This window comes from Mus musculus, chromosome 2 (genome assembly GCF_000001635.26).
Source record: "Mus musculus strain C57BL/6J chromosome 2, GRCm38.p6 C57BL/6J".
Classification (NCBI taxonomy): domain Eukaryota; kingdom Metazoa; phylum Chordata; class Mammalia; order Rodentia; family Muridae; genus Mus; species Mus musculus.
This window is the reverse complement of record NC_000068.7, coordinates 132062191-132076354: the sequence shown is the minus strand read 5'-3', so window position 1 is coordinate 132076354 and position 14164 is coordinate 132062191. Positions and strand designations below refer to the sequence as shown.

Sequence of the window (14164 nt, the reverse complement as noted above, 5' to 3'; positions counted from 1 at the left end):
GTGTGCTGGTCCTCAGTTATCTCAGCAGTGATGTCATGCTAGTGTGCTGGTCCTCAGTTACCTCAGCAGCAATGTCATGTTAGTGTGCTGTTCCTCAGTTACCTCAGCAGTGATGTCATGTTAGTGTGCTGTTCCTCAGTTACCTCAGCAGTGATGTCATGTTAGTGTGCTGTTCCTCAGTTACCTCAGCAGTGATGTCATGTTAGTGTGCTGGTCCTCAGTTACCTCAGCAGTGATGTCATGTTAGTTCTGGTCCTCAGTTACCTCAGCAGTGATGTCATGTTAGTGTGCTGTTCCTCAGTTACCTCAGCAGTGATATCATGTTAGTGTGCTGGTCCTCAGTTACCTCAGCAGTGATGTCATGTTAGTGTGCTGGTCCTCAGTTACCTCAGCAGTGATGTCATGTTAGTGTGCTGTTCCTCAGTTACCTCAGCAGTGATGTCATGTTAGTGTGCTGTTCCTCAGTTACCTCAGCAGTGATATCATGTTAGTGTGCTGGTCTTCATTTACCTCCACGGAAACCTTGCTTGCAGGGCCCTGGGAAGTATCCCAGCTGTCATGCTGCTATGTGATAGGACTTGTTGCCTTGAAGAAATGTCAGTTGTGATTGCAGTTCTGAGTGTTTGATCTGAGTGTTTGATATCACTCTCAAACTTTACCCTTTTCTGTTTCAGATCCAGGGGGCTATCATCATGTCCTCACTGATAGAAGTGGTCATTGGCCTCCTTGGCCTGCCTGGGGCTCTGCTGAGGTATATTGGACCCTTGACCATCACACCCACCGTGGCCCTCATTGGCCTCTCTGGTTTCCAGGCAGCAGGAGAGAGAGCCGGAAAGCACTGGGGCATTGCCATGCTGTAAGTGTTCTAAGAGAACTCCAGGGGTGGGGGACAATTTTTACCACTATGTGGGACAGCCTTGTGGAGTACTTGAAACAGTCACACTAACTTGAGAATGAAGAAATCTATTAAGACAATGTTCTGACGATTTAAGTTTAATTCATTTCAGGCCAGGGCTAGTTAAGTGATTGTTTTAGATCGGAGTTTGAGACATGGTAAAGCTCATGTGGTTCCAAAGGCAGACAGCAGTGATGTGTGCAGATGGGAGAGTTGTCAGATTTGTTCATGGTATGGTCCTTGCTCCTGCCCTCTGAGGTCATAAGAAGCCTCATGCCAGTTTGCTGTGCTGGTACACCACATTGTTTAGATGAGGCTGGCAGCAGAGAGATGTTGTGGAAGGACTTCTGTGCTCTCCTCTGCTCTCAACAGAGTGCACTGTGATGGCGAGTCCGCAGCCTCACACAGGGTCTGCTTGGGCAGTGTTGGTCCTTCTGTGTAGAACCAAATGCATTGGAGATGTTGATCAGTAGTGTACATTAATAAAGACATGTAGGACTTAACAATCTTCTAAGAGAGAATTCACATTCTTTTTTACATGTGTAGAGTAGATGTAAGGATTATATCATAGGTGAATGCATCTGAGGATCTGTCAAAATTTTACCAACTAATAAAAAATTTAAAACAAACAATTTCCATTTTTTGTTTTGTTTTGGGAAATATTTCATATTTAATAACAGAGCATTTATTAATTTCTTTTACTGTGCCTTTGTGTTTTGTTTAATGGTCACATAGAAGGTAGAGACTAGTGTTCTGTGTGCTTAACAAGTGAAGAGACAGAAGCACAGTGAGGCAGTGTGACTTGCCAGAGTCACACTACGAGTCAGACAGAAGTCAAGATTCTTTGAGTCCATGTAGCCTGACTGAGAGAGACTTGGCTCCTGCTCACTCCTGCCTCTGCAGTGTGCAGGTACGGAAAAATACCCATGCATAATTCTTTTCCCTTTCTCACTTAAATGAAGGTCGGTCAAAACCCTCTCCATACAACATGTGTATATATGTACTGTTAGGGGATTTAACTCAGTTAGTACTAGAAAGCTAACGTTGTGTTTATAAAACATTAAAAATTAAGACCAATAATAAAAAGATTAGGGGAAAAACTCAATAGTTTTAAAACACATAAAAATTTATATAAATAACTCCTAGTCATCAAAGAAATTGGAGCAATTGCTAATGATTTAGCAGATGACAGTAGCAATGTTAATAACTATGTAGTGCTTAGAGTGTCCTGGAGAAAGTGCATGTAAACTTTCCTCTCCAGTAAATCATGTGTCCAAAGTGGGGGAAATTAATATAAAAGCAGAGAAAAGGAATAGAAGTAATACCCAAAAGCCATCTGTCTGAACTAAGAACCTTTCAGACCTGCCTGGCAAAGCTGAGTGGAACAGAGTGTGTGCGTACATATGCAGTGAGGGCTGACCCTGTAGACCAGAGCGATCTAGACCAAAAACAGTGAAATTCTTCCAGAGAAATATAAAAGGCAAAAATGGACTCCTCATACCATCCCCTGGGAATCCCTTTAGGAGCCCCATACCAGTGTCCACTATGGGAGAAATACATGGACTTATAGCCACCCCGTAAACTCTGCAGCTAACTCTCCCATTGCTGCTCCACAGGGTGTCTGTTTTTAGAGGGAACACACCCCAGGTCCCTCTCCTGCCTTTCTCCACACTTGCAGTTTGTTATACTCTCCCCTGCCCACTGCCACATGCCGCCCAGGACAGATTCTGCATCTGTGCTCCTCCCCGGGGCTTTGCTCTTCTTTGGTCCCCAGTTCTCCTTGTCCTGCCTCTTTCTGACCATTTCTATTCTATGCAGGGCTTAGCCATCAGTATCTCCCGGGACCGTCCCTCTGTCCCTCTTTTGAAATCCCGGTGTAGACTCAAGCTAGACTTTTATCAGATCTTCTCTCTTTCTCTCTGTGAGTCTCTTAAATGTATTTGAAAAGAGAACACTACAGTGCAGGTGGCTGTTGTTTGAAACAAAGACAGGTAGGGTTGGGGCTCTTTGGGACATTGTAGATAGTGTTCATCTTGAATAAATAAGCAGTTTCAAATACTATGTTGGTTTTGGTGGTAGAATTTCTGTTTTGTTTTTTGTTTTTGTAAATTTCTCTGCCCTAGAGGAACTGAAGTGACTTGGGCCCCATGAGTGTTCTTAACCTTGACCTAAGCTCTCAGACTTCAATGGGTTACCACTTCATCCAGTCACCGATGCGGGCAGCCTGTGCTCAGCCAGGCTTTGCACTACACCTCATTAGACACTCAACAAAGAAGTCAGTGTTCATAGCTGGTAATCCTATCTCAGCAATTGGGATTATTAAGCTGAGCTCTGAGGACACTCTCTTCTTGTCACCTTTACCTTAGGTGGCAAGTGAAAAATGTCGCTCCAGAAAGGGTTAGACAGAGTGCTAGGTGATCACGCACATCCATCCTCCTATCTATCCCTTTGCTGTTTCTATGATAATGATCAATCGACCCACCTGGGAGGATGAGAAATGGCCTCCCATTTGCCAGCCACTTGGGCCTTCAGGTCGGTCCAGGTGTCCTGCTCCTGGAAGTTCAGGAAGATCAGGAAGTTTTGTAGTCAACCCAGGCAGTCTGCCTCTACAACAAGTGCAGAAGAAGAAATAATTCATCCCCAGGCTACAGACCTTACAGTCAAGTAGATCTGACCGAATGGCTGGCTTAGTGCCTGTGGAATGAGCATGCTCACTGCAAGCTCCTCTCAGGAAGCTGTGCACTTTCCTTTCTTTTTTAATTTAATTTTTTTACTTTTTTTAAGACAGGGTTTCTCTGTCATCCCTGACTGTCCTAGAACTCAATCTATAGACCAGGTTGGCTTCAGACCTGAGATTAAGGACATGCACCACTACTACTACCACCACCACCAGCAGCAGCCTGTGTACTTTTCTTGAATATTGAAGTTTCACCTTTTTTTTTCCAAAATGAGTTCAATATGAATAAATCAAAAAATAAGGGAAAGTGGGAAAAATAGTCACCAGTCATTTTAAAATGTGACACTGTTCCCTGGTGGCATTTGGTGTGGGGGGGCCACATGTGCACTCTTCCACTGGAGTATGTGTACATGCGTGCATACTTCTCTCCTCTTGGCATGCACAACAGCCTCTTAGCTGCTTCAAGCTGATTGCCAGTTGTAAGTATACGCTCTGGTATTGTATCTGGTATCATTTCCTTCCGTGGAGTGAGCTTTCCCCTTCTCTGGGGTTTCTTACTTTAGTCAGTATCAAGAAATTCTAGGCCAGCTGTTTGTGACGGTTTTCTCCAGGTGGGAAAGTGACATTTCCAAACTGTAGTGAGAAGGACTAGCGTTGCATGCCGGTGAAGAACTGAATACATGAAATCAATGGAAACTTTAGCTACAACAGCTTTTAATTTTATGAATTTTCTTTCTCTTCTCAGGACGATTTTCCTAGTGTTACTCTTCTCACAGTATGCCAGAAATGTTAAATTTCCTCTCCCAATTTACAAATCCAAGAAAGGATGGACGGCATACAAGTTCCAGCTTTTCAAAATGTTTCCTGTGAGTAGCCAATCATGTCTCCCTCACCACAACATGCCTTTGTTTACACGTAAGACGTTAGGTAAAGGAAGCCTATAGGGAGACCCTCCTACATTTGTAGTGATGATACTGAAGGGCCTACTACCCCAGTCAGCACAGCCTTGAGGGCTAGATACCATCCGAGTAAGGGTCTGGTTCCAAGATGAGATCACATTATTTTGCAGTGCCACAGAAGCACTCTTGTCCATGGCTCTGGGCTGTGACCCACGTGGTCTCCGCAGGCCTGTTACCCATTCTTCTCTTACTGGCCAGACCTTGGAAGGGTCCAATGAGTTTACCTGCATAAAGCTCTCAGTACAGTTCCACTGAAGCAGCTCTCCACGGTAGTGACGACGGCGGGCTTGGGGTGCTGGCTCCACAGGAGGAAGGGATATTTTACCCAACGAAGATTTTGCCCTTGACCACTCCAGATAATCCTGGCTATCCTCGTGTCCTGGCTGCTGTGCTTCATCTTCACGGTGACTGATGTCTTCCCTTCCAACAGCACCGACTATGGCTACTATGCACGCACAGATGCCAGGAAGGGTGTACTTCTGGTAGCCCCATGGTTTAAGGTTCCATACCCATGTAAGTATCAGGAGGGCCCAACTGAGGGGGGTGGGAAGCAGGCAAAGAATTCTACATAGTGAAAAGCCTTTTGGAATGCTCTTTACATAGACATTTTTTCTAATCATTTATGTCTTATGTGTATGCATGTGTGTATGCGTGTGTGTGTGTGTGTGTGTGTGTGTGTGTGTGTGTGTGTGTGCAGGCACAGGTATGTATATAGGTCAGAAGACAGTCTCAAATGTGGCTCCCACTTTTCCCTTGTTGAGAATAGGGCCTTTTTGTTGTTGGCCACCATGCACACCAGGCTGGCTGTGCTGTGAGCTGCAGGGTCCTCCCTTTTCCACCTCCTCTCTGGAGAAGCACTGGAATGACAACAGATATGCAGTACTGTGTGGGTTCTGGGGATTTAAGCCTGTGTCCTCATGCTTTGCATAGCAAGCATATGGCAAGCTCATTACCCACTGAGCCTTCTCCCTAACCCTAAAGCTAGAAGATCATAACGGCCACTGTGGTCATTAGAGAATTAGTGGAGGGAAGTTGTACCCGAGGTCAATCATCCACACACAGTCACTGACCAGTTCCCCTCTCAGGTTAACTACTTGGCCTTCGGAGCCCTGTTAGGCTCTGAAATGCTAACAAATGTGAGCTGTCATGGCAAGGGTTTGAGGGCCACTGCTGAGAAAGACAAGCACAAAGCCCTTTGGTTCCAGAGGTGGGAAAATGAGAAGACCTGGAGATTAGCTCGCAGGCCGCTCCTGCCTGGCAGTTTATGTAACCGTTTTACTTTGGTCACAGATGTAGAGGTAAACTGATACTTAATGGCAGCCGGAAGCTGGAACTTAGGCCTCAGTATTGGGTAACTCAGTGGCAGAGCACGAATCTCCCCAGATCTCCTGAGTGACATGCAGCGTTCTCCAGCTCCAGCTCTGAACTGTACTCACTGAGCAGTACAGTGGCTGTAATGCTGGGCCCACATTTTGGGGTTTTCTTAGAGAATGAGCTTAGCCAGGTTGAGCCAGTTATCCCATTGAGCCATTTTATTTTCCTATTTTACAATGAGAAACTTAAAAAAGAAAGAAGAGCCAAGAATATTAAGGTTGGGTCAAGATGACTCCTCCAGGCATGCCGAATGGTGGTAATATTGGCAGCTCTCTTTGTTCCTGATACTTTACAAAAGCTTTAAACAGGCTTAGCCTTCTAAAATAACATTCTCATCACGTGGTGTCTCGGGGTGTATTTATATATACTATTCTGTTTCCAGAAAAATGTGCTTGCTTCATAAACATACCTATAATCCAAGAGAAAATGAGACTAAAGGTTACTTGGTAAGGCACCATGGGAGGACAGAGTGGAGAAAGAGCTTCCTGAGAGGGACTTTCCAGGGTCCTCATGGGGCCTGTACATGCGATGGTGCCACCGAATAGCCAGGTGTGGCATCACCATGAGGGCAGATGAGACTTCAGCTGCCTGCCAAGATCTAGCTGTCTTCTACTCAGTTGCTCTGAGTAAAAAGCCACCCTCAGCCCTCTGCACTTCCAGCAGTTTGGATCAGAGAAAGTTTTCAAATACCAAGCAATGCTCTCAGCCTAGGTTAATGCTGATATACAAACTTCTGGTCCGAGATATTAGAAGTGCCAAGGTTGAGAATCTGTTGTACCACCATGAACAAGTTGTACTTAAGCCAGGCACATGTCCCTGTAGATTACCAGCTCTGGGAGGCTGAGGCAAAAGGATTATGATTTTGAGGTCACAGACAAACTCAAAACTAGTAGTAAACAAAGATCTAGTTAGAAGGATCTTTAGTAACTCTATCTATCTTTTATTGCCAATATGAATAGACTCCTGATAAACTCACTTGCCCCACTTCTTGGAACTATTAGGAATGATAACCCAGATGCCACACAGTGCAGAACTATGAAACATGATTCTGCAGCAGGAGTCAACCCTGTAGCTCTGTAGCCCTGGGCACTCTGAGATGACCAGGCACAGTTAAGACGGGAAAGATGACATTCAGAGTAAGATGCACAGACCAGGGCTGGAGCCTGGTAAGCTGCAAGGCAGAAGAAAAAACGAGATGTGAGTGCACACATGCAGAACGAAAACAGGCAGTCGGGCTGGAGAGATGGCTCAGTGGTTATGAGTTCTCCCAGAGGCCTTGGCTTCTACTCCCAGCAGCCCCTCGATGGCTTACTCTCCACCTCTGACTCCAGCTCCAGCGGGGATCTGATGCCCACTTAGGGGCACTGCACGTACAAGGTGCACCACCATCCACGTGAGAACACTCAAAACATAAAGTAAAAGTAAGTCTGGAGAAACTTAAAAATATTTCAAATTTAAATGTTGATATAAAAGATTTTTAGAAATCAGACTTAAAGACCTCAAATAAAAGGAATTTAAAGTATACTTCATGAAAAATGAGGCAGGTTGAGTATCCTCTTTTTCCAAACTGATTGGGACTCTGGATGCCTTAGAATTAGATAGTTTTGGATTGGGACTCTATATACTGTATCCCCAGAATACTGAGAGTAGGCCTAAACATGAAGGTCATATACATTTCACCCAATGACACTCAACCTGAAGGTTATTATACACAGGCTTTTTAGTACAGCTGCGTTTATTTTATTTTTAATGTATATGGAGGCTTTGCCTGCAAGTGTATCTGTACATTATTTTCCTTCCTGGTGCCCATGGAGGCCAAAGTGGGTATTGTATCTTCTGGAGCTGGAGTTATAAACAGTTATGAGCTGCCATCTGGATGATTGGAATCAAACCCAGGTTCTCTTAAGACCCAGTGCTCTTAACCTGTGAGCCGGCCCCCAGGTGCCTGCATTTTAACCTGTGAGCCGGCCCCCAGGTGCCTGCATTTTAACCTGTGAGCCCCCAGGTGCCTGCATTTTAACCTGTGAGCCCCCAGGTGCCTGCATTTTAACCTGTGAGCCCCCCAGGTGCCTGCATTTTAACCTGTGAGCCGGCCCCCAGGTGCCTGCATTTTAACCTGTGAGCCGGCCCCCAGGTGCCTGCATTTTAACCTGTGAGCCGGCCCCCAGGTGCATTTTGACTGTAATCTAGCACAGAACAGAGTTGGAATTTTCCACTTGTGATGTCATGTTAGTTCTTTTGTTAAAAAAAAGAAAAAAAAAAAAAAAAAAAAGCCGGGCGTGGTGGCGCACGCCTTTAATCCCAGCACCTGGGAGGCAGAGGCAGGCGGATTTCTGAGTTCAAGGCCAGCCTGGTTCCAGGACACCCAGGGCTACACAGAGAAACCCTATCTCGAAAAACCAAAACCAAAACAAAACAAAAAAAAAAAACCACCAGATTTTGGAACATTTTGTATTTTTTAGTTAGGAATATGTTCAACTGAAAGTGGTAGAATCTAATAGGAATCTTTCCTCAAAATCAGGATACTAAAGGGAAACCAATGTTAATATTGTAACAGCCAAAGCTTATTTCAAAACTCCAAATGTAACTTGACAAATAAGGCCCCTGAACCAACTCTGAGAGAAAGTGCAGACCGGCAGTGAGGCTCCTCGGACTGTTCCCACTGAGTAGGAGGACAGCCCCGGCCCAGCAGGAGCACTCCTGCCTCAGGCTCCAGCCCTGGTCTGTGCATCTTACTCTGAATGTCATCTTTCCCGTCTTAACTGTTCCTGGTCATCTCAGAGTGCCCAGGGCTACAGGGTTGACTCCTGCCCCAGAATCATGTTTCATAGTTCCGCACTGTGTGGCATCTGGGTTATCATTCCTAATAGTTCCAAGAAGTGGGGCAAGTGGGTTTATCAGGAGTCTATTCATATTGGCAATAAAAGATAGATAGAGTTACTAAAGAAAAATGAGTTAACTTTTCCTAATATTATTTGTAGTATACTCTGACAACAAACAAGCTTGCCAGTAACAAGGAGGTAGGGCTGTGGCACACTTGATTGTCAGATTAGAGTACCTGGTGCCAGTACCTTTTACCCTGATTCCTACCACTGAACTATAAACCCCTGGGACAAATTTCTATTCCAAGTCAGGAATGTAATCCCAGCCCTGTAATCCCCACACTCTGGAACCTGAGGCAGGGGGATTGCCTACACACACACACACACACACACACACACACAAGCACGCACGCACACACGCACCAGAATATCCAGGAACCCTTATTTCAAAAAACAAAAGCAAAACAAATTTCTGTTCCACCATAGCAGGCAGTGTTATTAGAACTGCGAGGGGGAGAACTCCCCACCTCTTCCAGCCAAGTGATGGCTTTCTTAAGACGAGGGGTCAACTCTCATCCAAGGCCCTAACTCAGTAACCTTCCCACACATCTAGTGTCTCAATGATTTAAGATTTAAAAGTAGCAAGTTTCCAAGAGCTTCAAAATCCTGCAGAGCTGTTGCAGAGTTCTCTGAGATCCTTCTAACCTTTGCCTGCCTCTGAGGTAAGTGGGCATGTCTCTCATGGCTGTCTTCCCTCCTCAGTTCAGTGGGGGATGCCCACCGTCTCTGCAGCTGGCGTCATTGGCATGCTCAGTGCCGTCGTAGCCAGTATCATTGAGTCCATCGGTGACTACTACGCCTGTGCCAGGCTCTCCTGTGCCCCGCCGCCGCCTATCCATGCAATAAACAGGTATGGCCCAAGAAAGACCTGCTCATCTAGCCTTGGGGAAGAAGCCAAGAGCTCTGGATAATGACAGACAAACCAGGATGGCCATTTGTCTTTGGCCAAGTCACTGCTTCAGCACCCTTCTTGTCTCACGGTGGCACAGAGCAGCATCCTACCTCCCTTCCTCCCAGTCTCTCCAGCTGAAAGGAGAGGTGGATATGTTCCTTATGAGTTTGAAGCCACTTACACATGAAACTCAGCAAAACAGGCATACATGTTGCCATTCTTTGCTTGGCTTTGAAAGTAGACACATTGTCTACTTTGATTTCTGTTGTCTTATTTTCCCAAATGCTCACCTCACCCTGCCCTGTCCCAAGAACTCAAATTTTAGGTTGTTTGTAGTAGAACAACATCTTCCTGGTTATATGGAGTCTACAGAGTTTTTTTCTGAGTTGAGGAAATTGTGTTTTTCTCCCATTCAGTCCTGGCCGCCAGAGTCAGGCCGATGGCAGGGCGTTTGTCTTGCATCAGACAGTAACTGCTGTAGGTGTGTCAGTGGATATATTTCAGTTGCCCTTCAGGATGATCTGTTCACAGTCATGATTCACAGAAACAGACAACAGGGAGAGGTGAAAACTCTGAAGATCAAGAGTCTGATGAGCTGTGGGGTTTGCACTTTTTTAGCTTCTGTAAGTGATTGGGGAACTGACCGTAAGGAAGGTACAGAGAAAGGAGCACAAGGCACCCCTCCCTGTCGTTGCCCCTCCAACACAAGTCAGCATGACTTGTACCCAGTGTGGGCAGGGGCTCTGTAAGGCTTTTCACAGTTCTCTCAAATAAAACTGCTACATGTGAGGAGACTGCTCATTTAAAAGTTTCAAAACAAAAAATTTTTTTCAGTAGTTACAAAGCAGTTTTTCCTAATGAAACTATCTTAATAGCAAAGAATCAAACTGATGTGTCTTACTTCAAAGCACAGCCGATGCTTCTTTTAGATTCAGTAGTTCTTTGGTTTCATTTGAAATTATTTTAAAGTATTTGTGTCTAATGGGCAGTGTGGAGCTAGCCTTCTTAGAGTTGCTGGGCATATGGGGAGTTGTCCTCAGCCCATCAGGGAAGGGACCTGAGATCCTGCAACTGCCACTGGTTAGCACCCCGCCCCTCCCAAGGGGGCATAATTCTTGTACGTTTCAAACATTAAGAGCTGGTTGCAGTGTTTCCCCAGGAATGACGGTTTCTCTTTCTCCCCCCCCTTTTTTTTTATACTTTTAGGGGTATTTTCGTGGAGGGTCTTTCCTGTGTTCTTGATGGCATATTTGGTACCGGGAATGGCTCTACCTCCTCCAGTCCCAATATTGGAGTTTTGGGAATTACAAAGGTATAAATGTTTTCCTAATTAAATGGCTGAGCATCTGTCTATTTCAATGACAGGTCTGACCTGACCCTTCCCTTGTGATTATCTTCCTTCCCCATCTCCTTTTCCCCTTGGATGAGTTTGGAGTGTCAGCTAGGAGACCTCTCCTCTCTGGGCCATCGGAGTAGCAGGCATCTGGGTATAGCTGTGGTGTCCTGCAGTCTCAGACATTGATTAAACTTGTGCCTGCGTCAGGCCTCTGTTTTAGGCGCTTGGGTGGGTGGTGCATGATGAAAAAGAAAGTTGGAGTTTACATCTGAATGAGGGAAGACCCCAGAATTCAACAGAGCATGTTGGATGAGAGATGCCTGTTACTACAGAAAACCATCTGTCACATTAAATAACGTCTCTGACTTCTGGGACAGAATCCCTTTTCAACGAAATCTGTGGAGTCACAGTGAAGCAGATCCTGGGCCTGACTCCTAAACTCATCTGACCCTACAAGCCCTCTACCAGACCCTAGTTACTGACATTAAACCTACAGCTGCCCCGCCCCCAAGCCTTACTTCTATACCTGTCAGCTTTATTATGCACAATTAAACTTCATGTCCAGCCAAATAGTGCTGCTTGCCAGGATGTTGTGGAGTACTGGTTGGCCCAGCAGCCATTGGATGTTGTGTAACTAAAGACTGTTAAGATTGGCTCCCCTTTCTTTATGGGTTGCATGAGTCATAAGTCTCCTTACCGGGGCAGCCAATCCGGAAGCCTTCCAGACCTGTTTGACCTCTAGCTCCCTGCAGGATTCTATAACCAGATAAAAAGAAACCCAGTACTGTTTGGTTCATCTTGATTACAAATCCGGGTGAGAGGGAGCAGCATCCAGATGCAGGAAGCACACCTGACTTGTTTGTTGATCTTCCCATAAGAGGCAGGGCTGACGTAAGCTCAACTTCACGTGTACCGATGGCACCATCTGCTGCCCATTGCTCCCAGCACATGGCTCGGAGGGAGGGAGACTTTATAGGTACTTCCTTCAGTGCCATTGCTGGAGTCCCAAGTGCTGCCTACGAAAGGCAGCAGATGTGGAGCCTGGGGAGCTGAAGGTACGGTCGAATGGGCACCGTGTGGATTAACCAGCCACCCCTGAGCCTCTCTTCTCCCATAAGCCTATGGGCAGATAAGTAGTTATAAATAGGCAGGTTGTAAAATTGCTGAGAGGGCCTTTTGTTTAACAAGCACCATCCTTCTGTATCCTTATAGAGGCCACAGAACAGCTAAGGTCACTGAAAGGAAACAAATACCCTTGACAACATGACCGTGGTGGCTCAGGGGGTGACTGATCCTTGAATGGTACAGCCTTACTGAAGTGGCACCCAACAGCACTGACTTTGTCATGCAGTGCAATTCCCAGGAGGCCAGAAGGCAGCCCCAGCGCCCCTGGGTGCAGAGCCCTAGGCAGCTGTGAGTCATCAAGCATGGGTGCTGGAAGAACAGGATGAGCTCTTAACCACTGAGCTAGCTCTTCAGCCCCATCATTTATATTGCTCGAATCCCTTATTTCTCCAGGCAGAAGCTGTATCCATTCAAGACACTCACAGTCAAGTCCCTAGTCTACATCTGCCTTAGAGCAGGGAGGTGGGGCTTGGAGCAGAAATATCTATGTGACCCTAGCCCTGTGGCTAGCTAGGAAGGCTCCCTGCTTGGGGTAAGCGGGTATGAGCTCTGCACTATATTAGACCTCTCATCCTGCTAAATGGCATGGGACAAACAACCTTTATGAGTAAGGCACAGCTTCTACGGCCTACAGTTCCAGGTCTAGATCCACACTGTCTAATATGATGGCCAGTAGCTTCATGTAGCGGTGTTCACTTAAATAAGTTAGTGTTACAGTTTCCCTTACCCAGTCACAATGACTGGCTCAGTCATATACTAGTAGACAACAGCACATTCAGAAAACATGTCCACTGTAGCAATCTTCTGGACAGACAGGGCTGAGCCAGTGAACCAGACATGGTTTGAAAGGAGGCTAGTCTGTCCTCCACCGATCTGCCTGCATTTTATGGCAGCTCTGCTGTTCCAGCTTTTATCCAGTTACTTCGTTCCTTGACTCGGAAATAACCTTCTCATCAGAGATGAGCTACCTTCCTAAGTGTGGGCCATGTGCCCCACAGAGAGGACAACAGAACACAAGCAGGATGTTGTTTCATCCTTTTTCTCATCACGGTCACAGCAGGTCACCTCTTTGGTCTCCGTGCCTTGGTCTGTAAAAGTAGCTAGCAAGATGTTAGAATACATCACTTGATACCAGTTTAGCATGGCTTTCTGGCGTGTTCCAAGTACTAGCTGTAGTACAGATACTTTCAAAGGCGCAGTGGGTAAGCAGACCAGCAGCCAGGCTCCAGCGTTTGCATTCTTAGGTCTCCCTTCACTATACCACCTTTTGTGGTCAGACAGCATAAGAGGAGGTGCTTCCACTAATGGAAGAGTGCTATATACGTGACTCAGGAAGGTAGAGTCACAAGTACTTCTGGTGAACTGTTTTGGGTGAAAAGTCATATGAAAAAAGTGGGAGAGAAGCAGGAACAGTGTGTATAACTGTTGCATCCATGATCCATGACTCCAGCCCATAAGGTCATTTCTCTCTCTCTCTCTCTCTCTCTCTCTCTCTCTCTCTCTTTCCTTCTTTCTTTCTTTCTTTCTTAAGAGTTATTTATTGATTTTATGTATATGACTACACTGCAGCAGTCTTCAGACACCCCAGAAGAGGGCATCAGATCTCATTGTGGGTGGTTGTGAGCCACCATGTGGTTGCTGGGATTTGAACTCAGGACCTCTGGAAGAGCAGTCAGTGCTCTTAACCACTGAGCCATCTCTCCAGCCCCCAGGAGCTCATTTCAACCAGGGGCCCTGAAAGCCCACACTCGGCAAAAGCACTATATCCAAGGAAAAGATAAAATCTTAAATCTCTAACTCCTGATTCCTGGGGTCACCTGTTCACAGCTGAAACAGTGAACTGAGGTGGAGGAGCACCAAGTGGCAGAGACAGAGGGCATCTTGGGTTGTCTCTATAGTCCATGTTAACAGAAAGTTAAAAGTAACCTAGATCCTGTCCTAGACACTGCTATATTTGCGCTGGGCCCTGGGAGACTGGGTTGAAGAATGGCGGGTAAACCTGTGTCTGCACCTGGTGTGTCCAC

The 14164-nt window shown here is 46.0% G+C and overlaps 1 protein-coding gene across 8 annotated transcripts in view; it reads left to right on the top strand.

Annotated features, from left to right (window-relative positions):
• Slc23a2 (solute carrier family 23 (nucleobase transporters), member 2) overlaps positions 1 to 14164 on the top strand; it is a 92825-nt gene that overhangs the window by 68966 nt on the left and 9695 nt on the right. For 7 of the 8 annotated variants that reach the window (NM_001355430.1, XM_030251883.1, NM_018824.2 and 4 more), the window contains 5 exons: positions 675 to 856; positions 4318 to 4438; positions 4888 to 5044; positions 9490 to 9637; positions 10886 to 10991. In NM_001355430.1, the coding sequence (NP_001342359.1) occupies positions 675 to 856; positions 4318 to 4438; positions 4888 to 5044; positions 9490 to 9637; positions 10886 to 10991 (714 nt within the window). Of the gene's footprint in view, positions 1 to 674; positions 1522 to 4317; positions 4439 to 4887; positions 5045 to 9489; positions 9638 to 10885; positions 10992 to 14164 lie in introns of those variants that run through there. The other variant, NM_001355431.1, reaches the window with a different exon arrangement.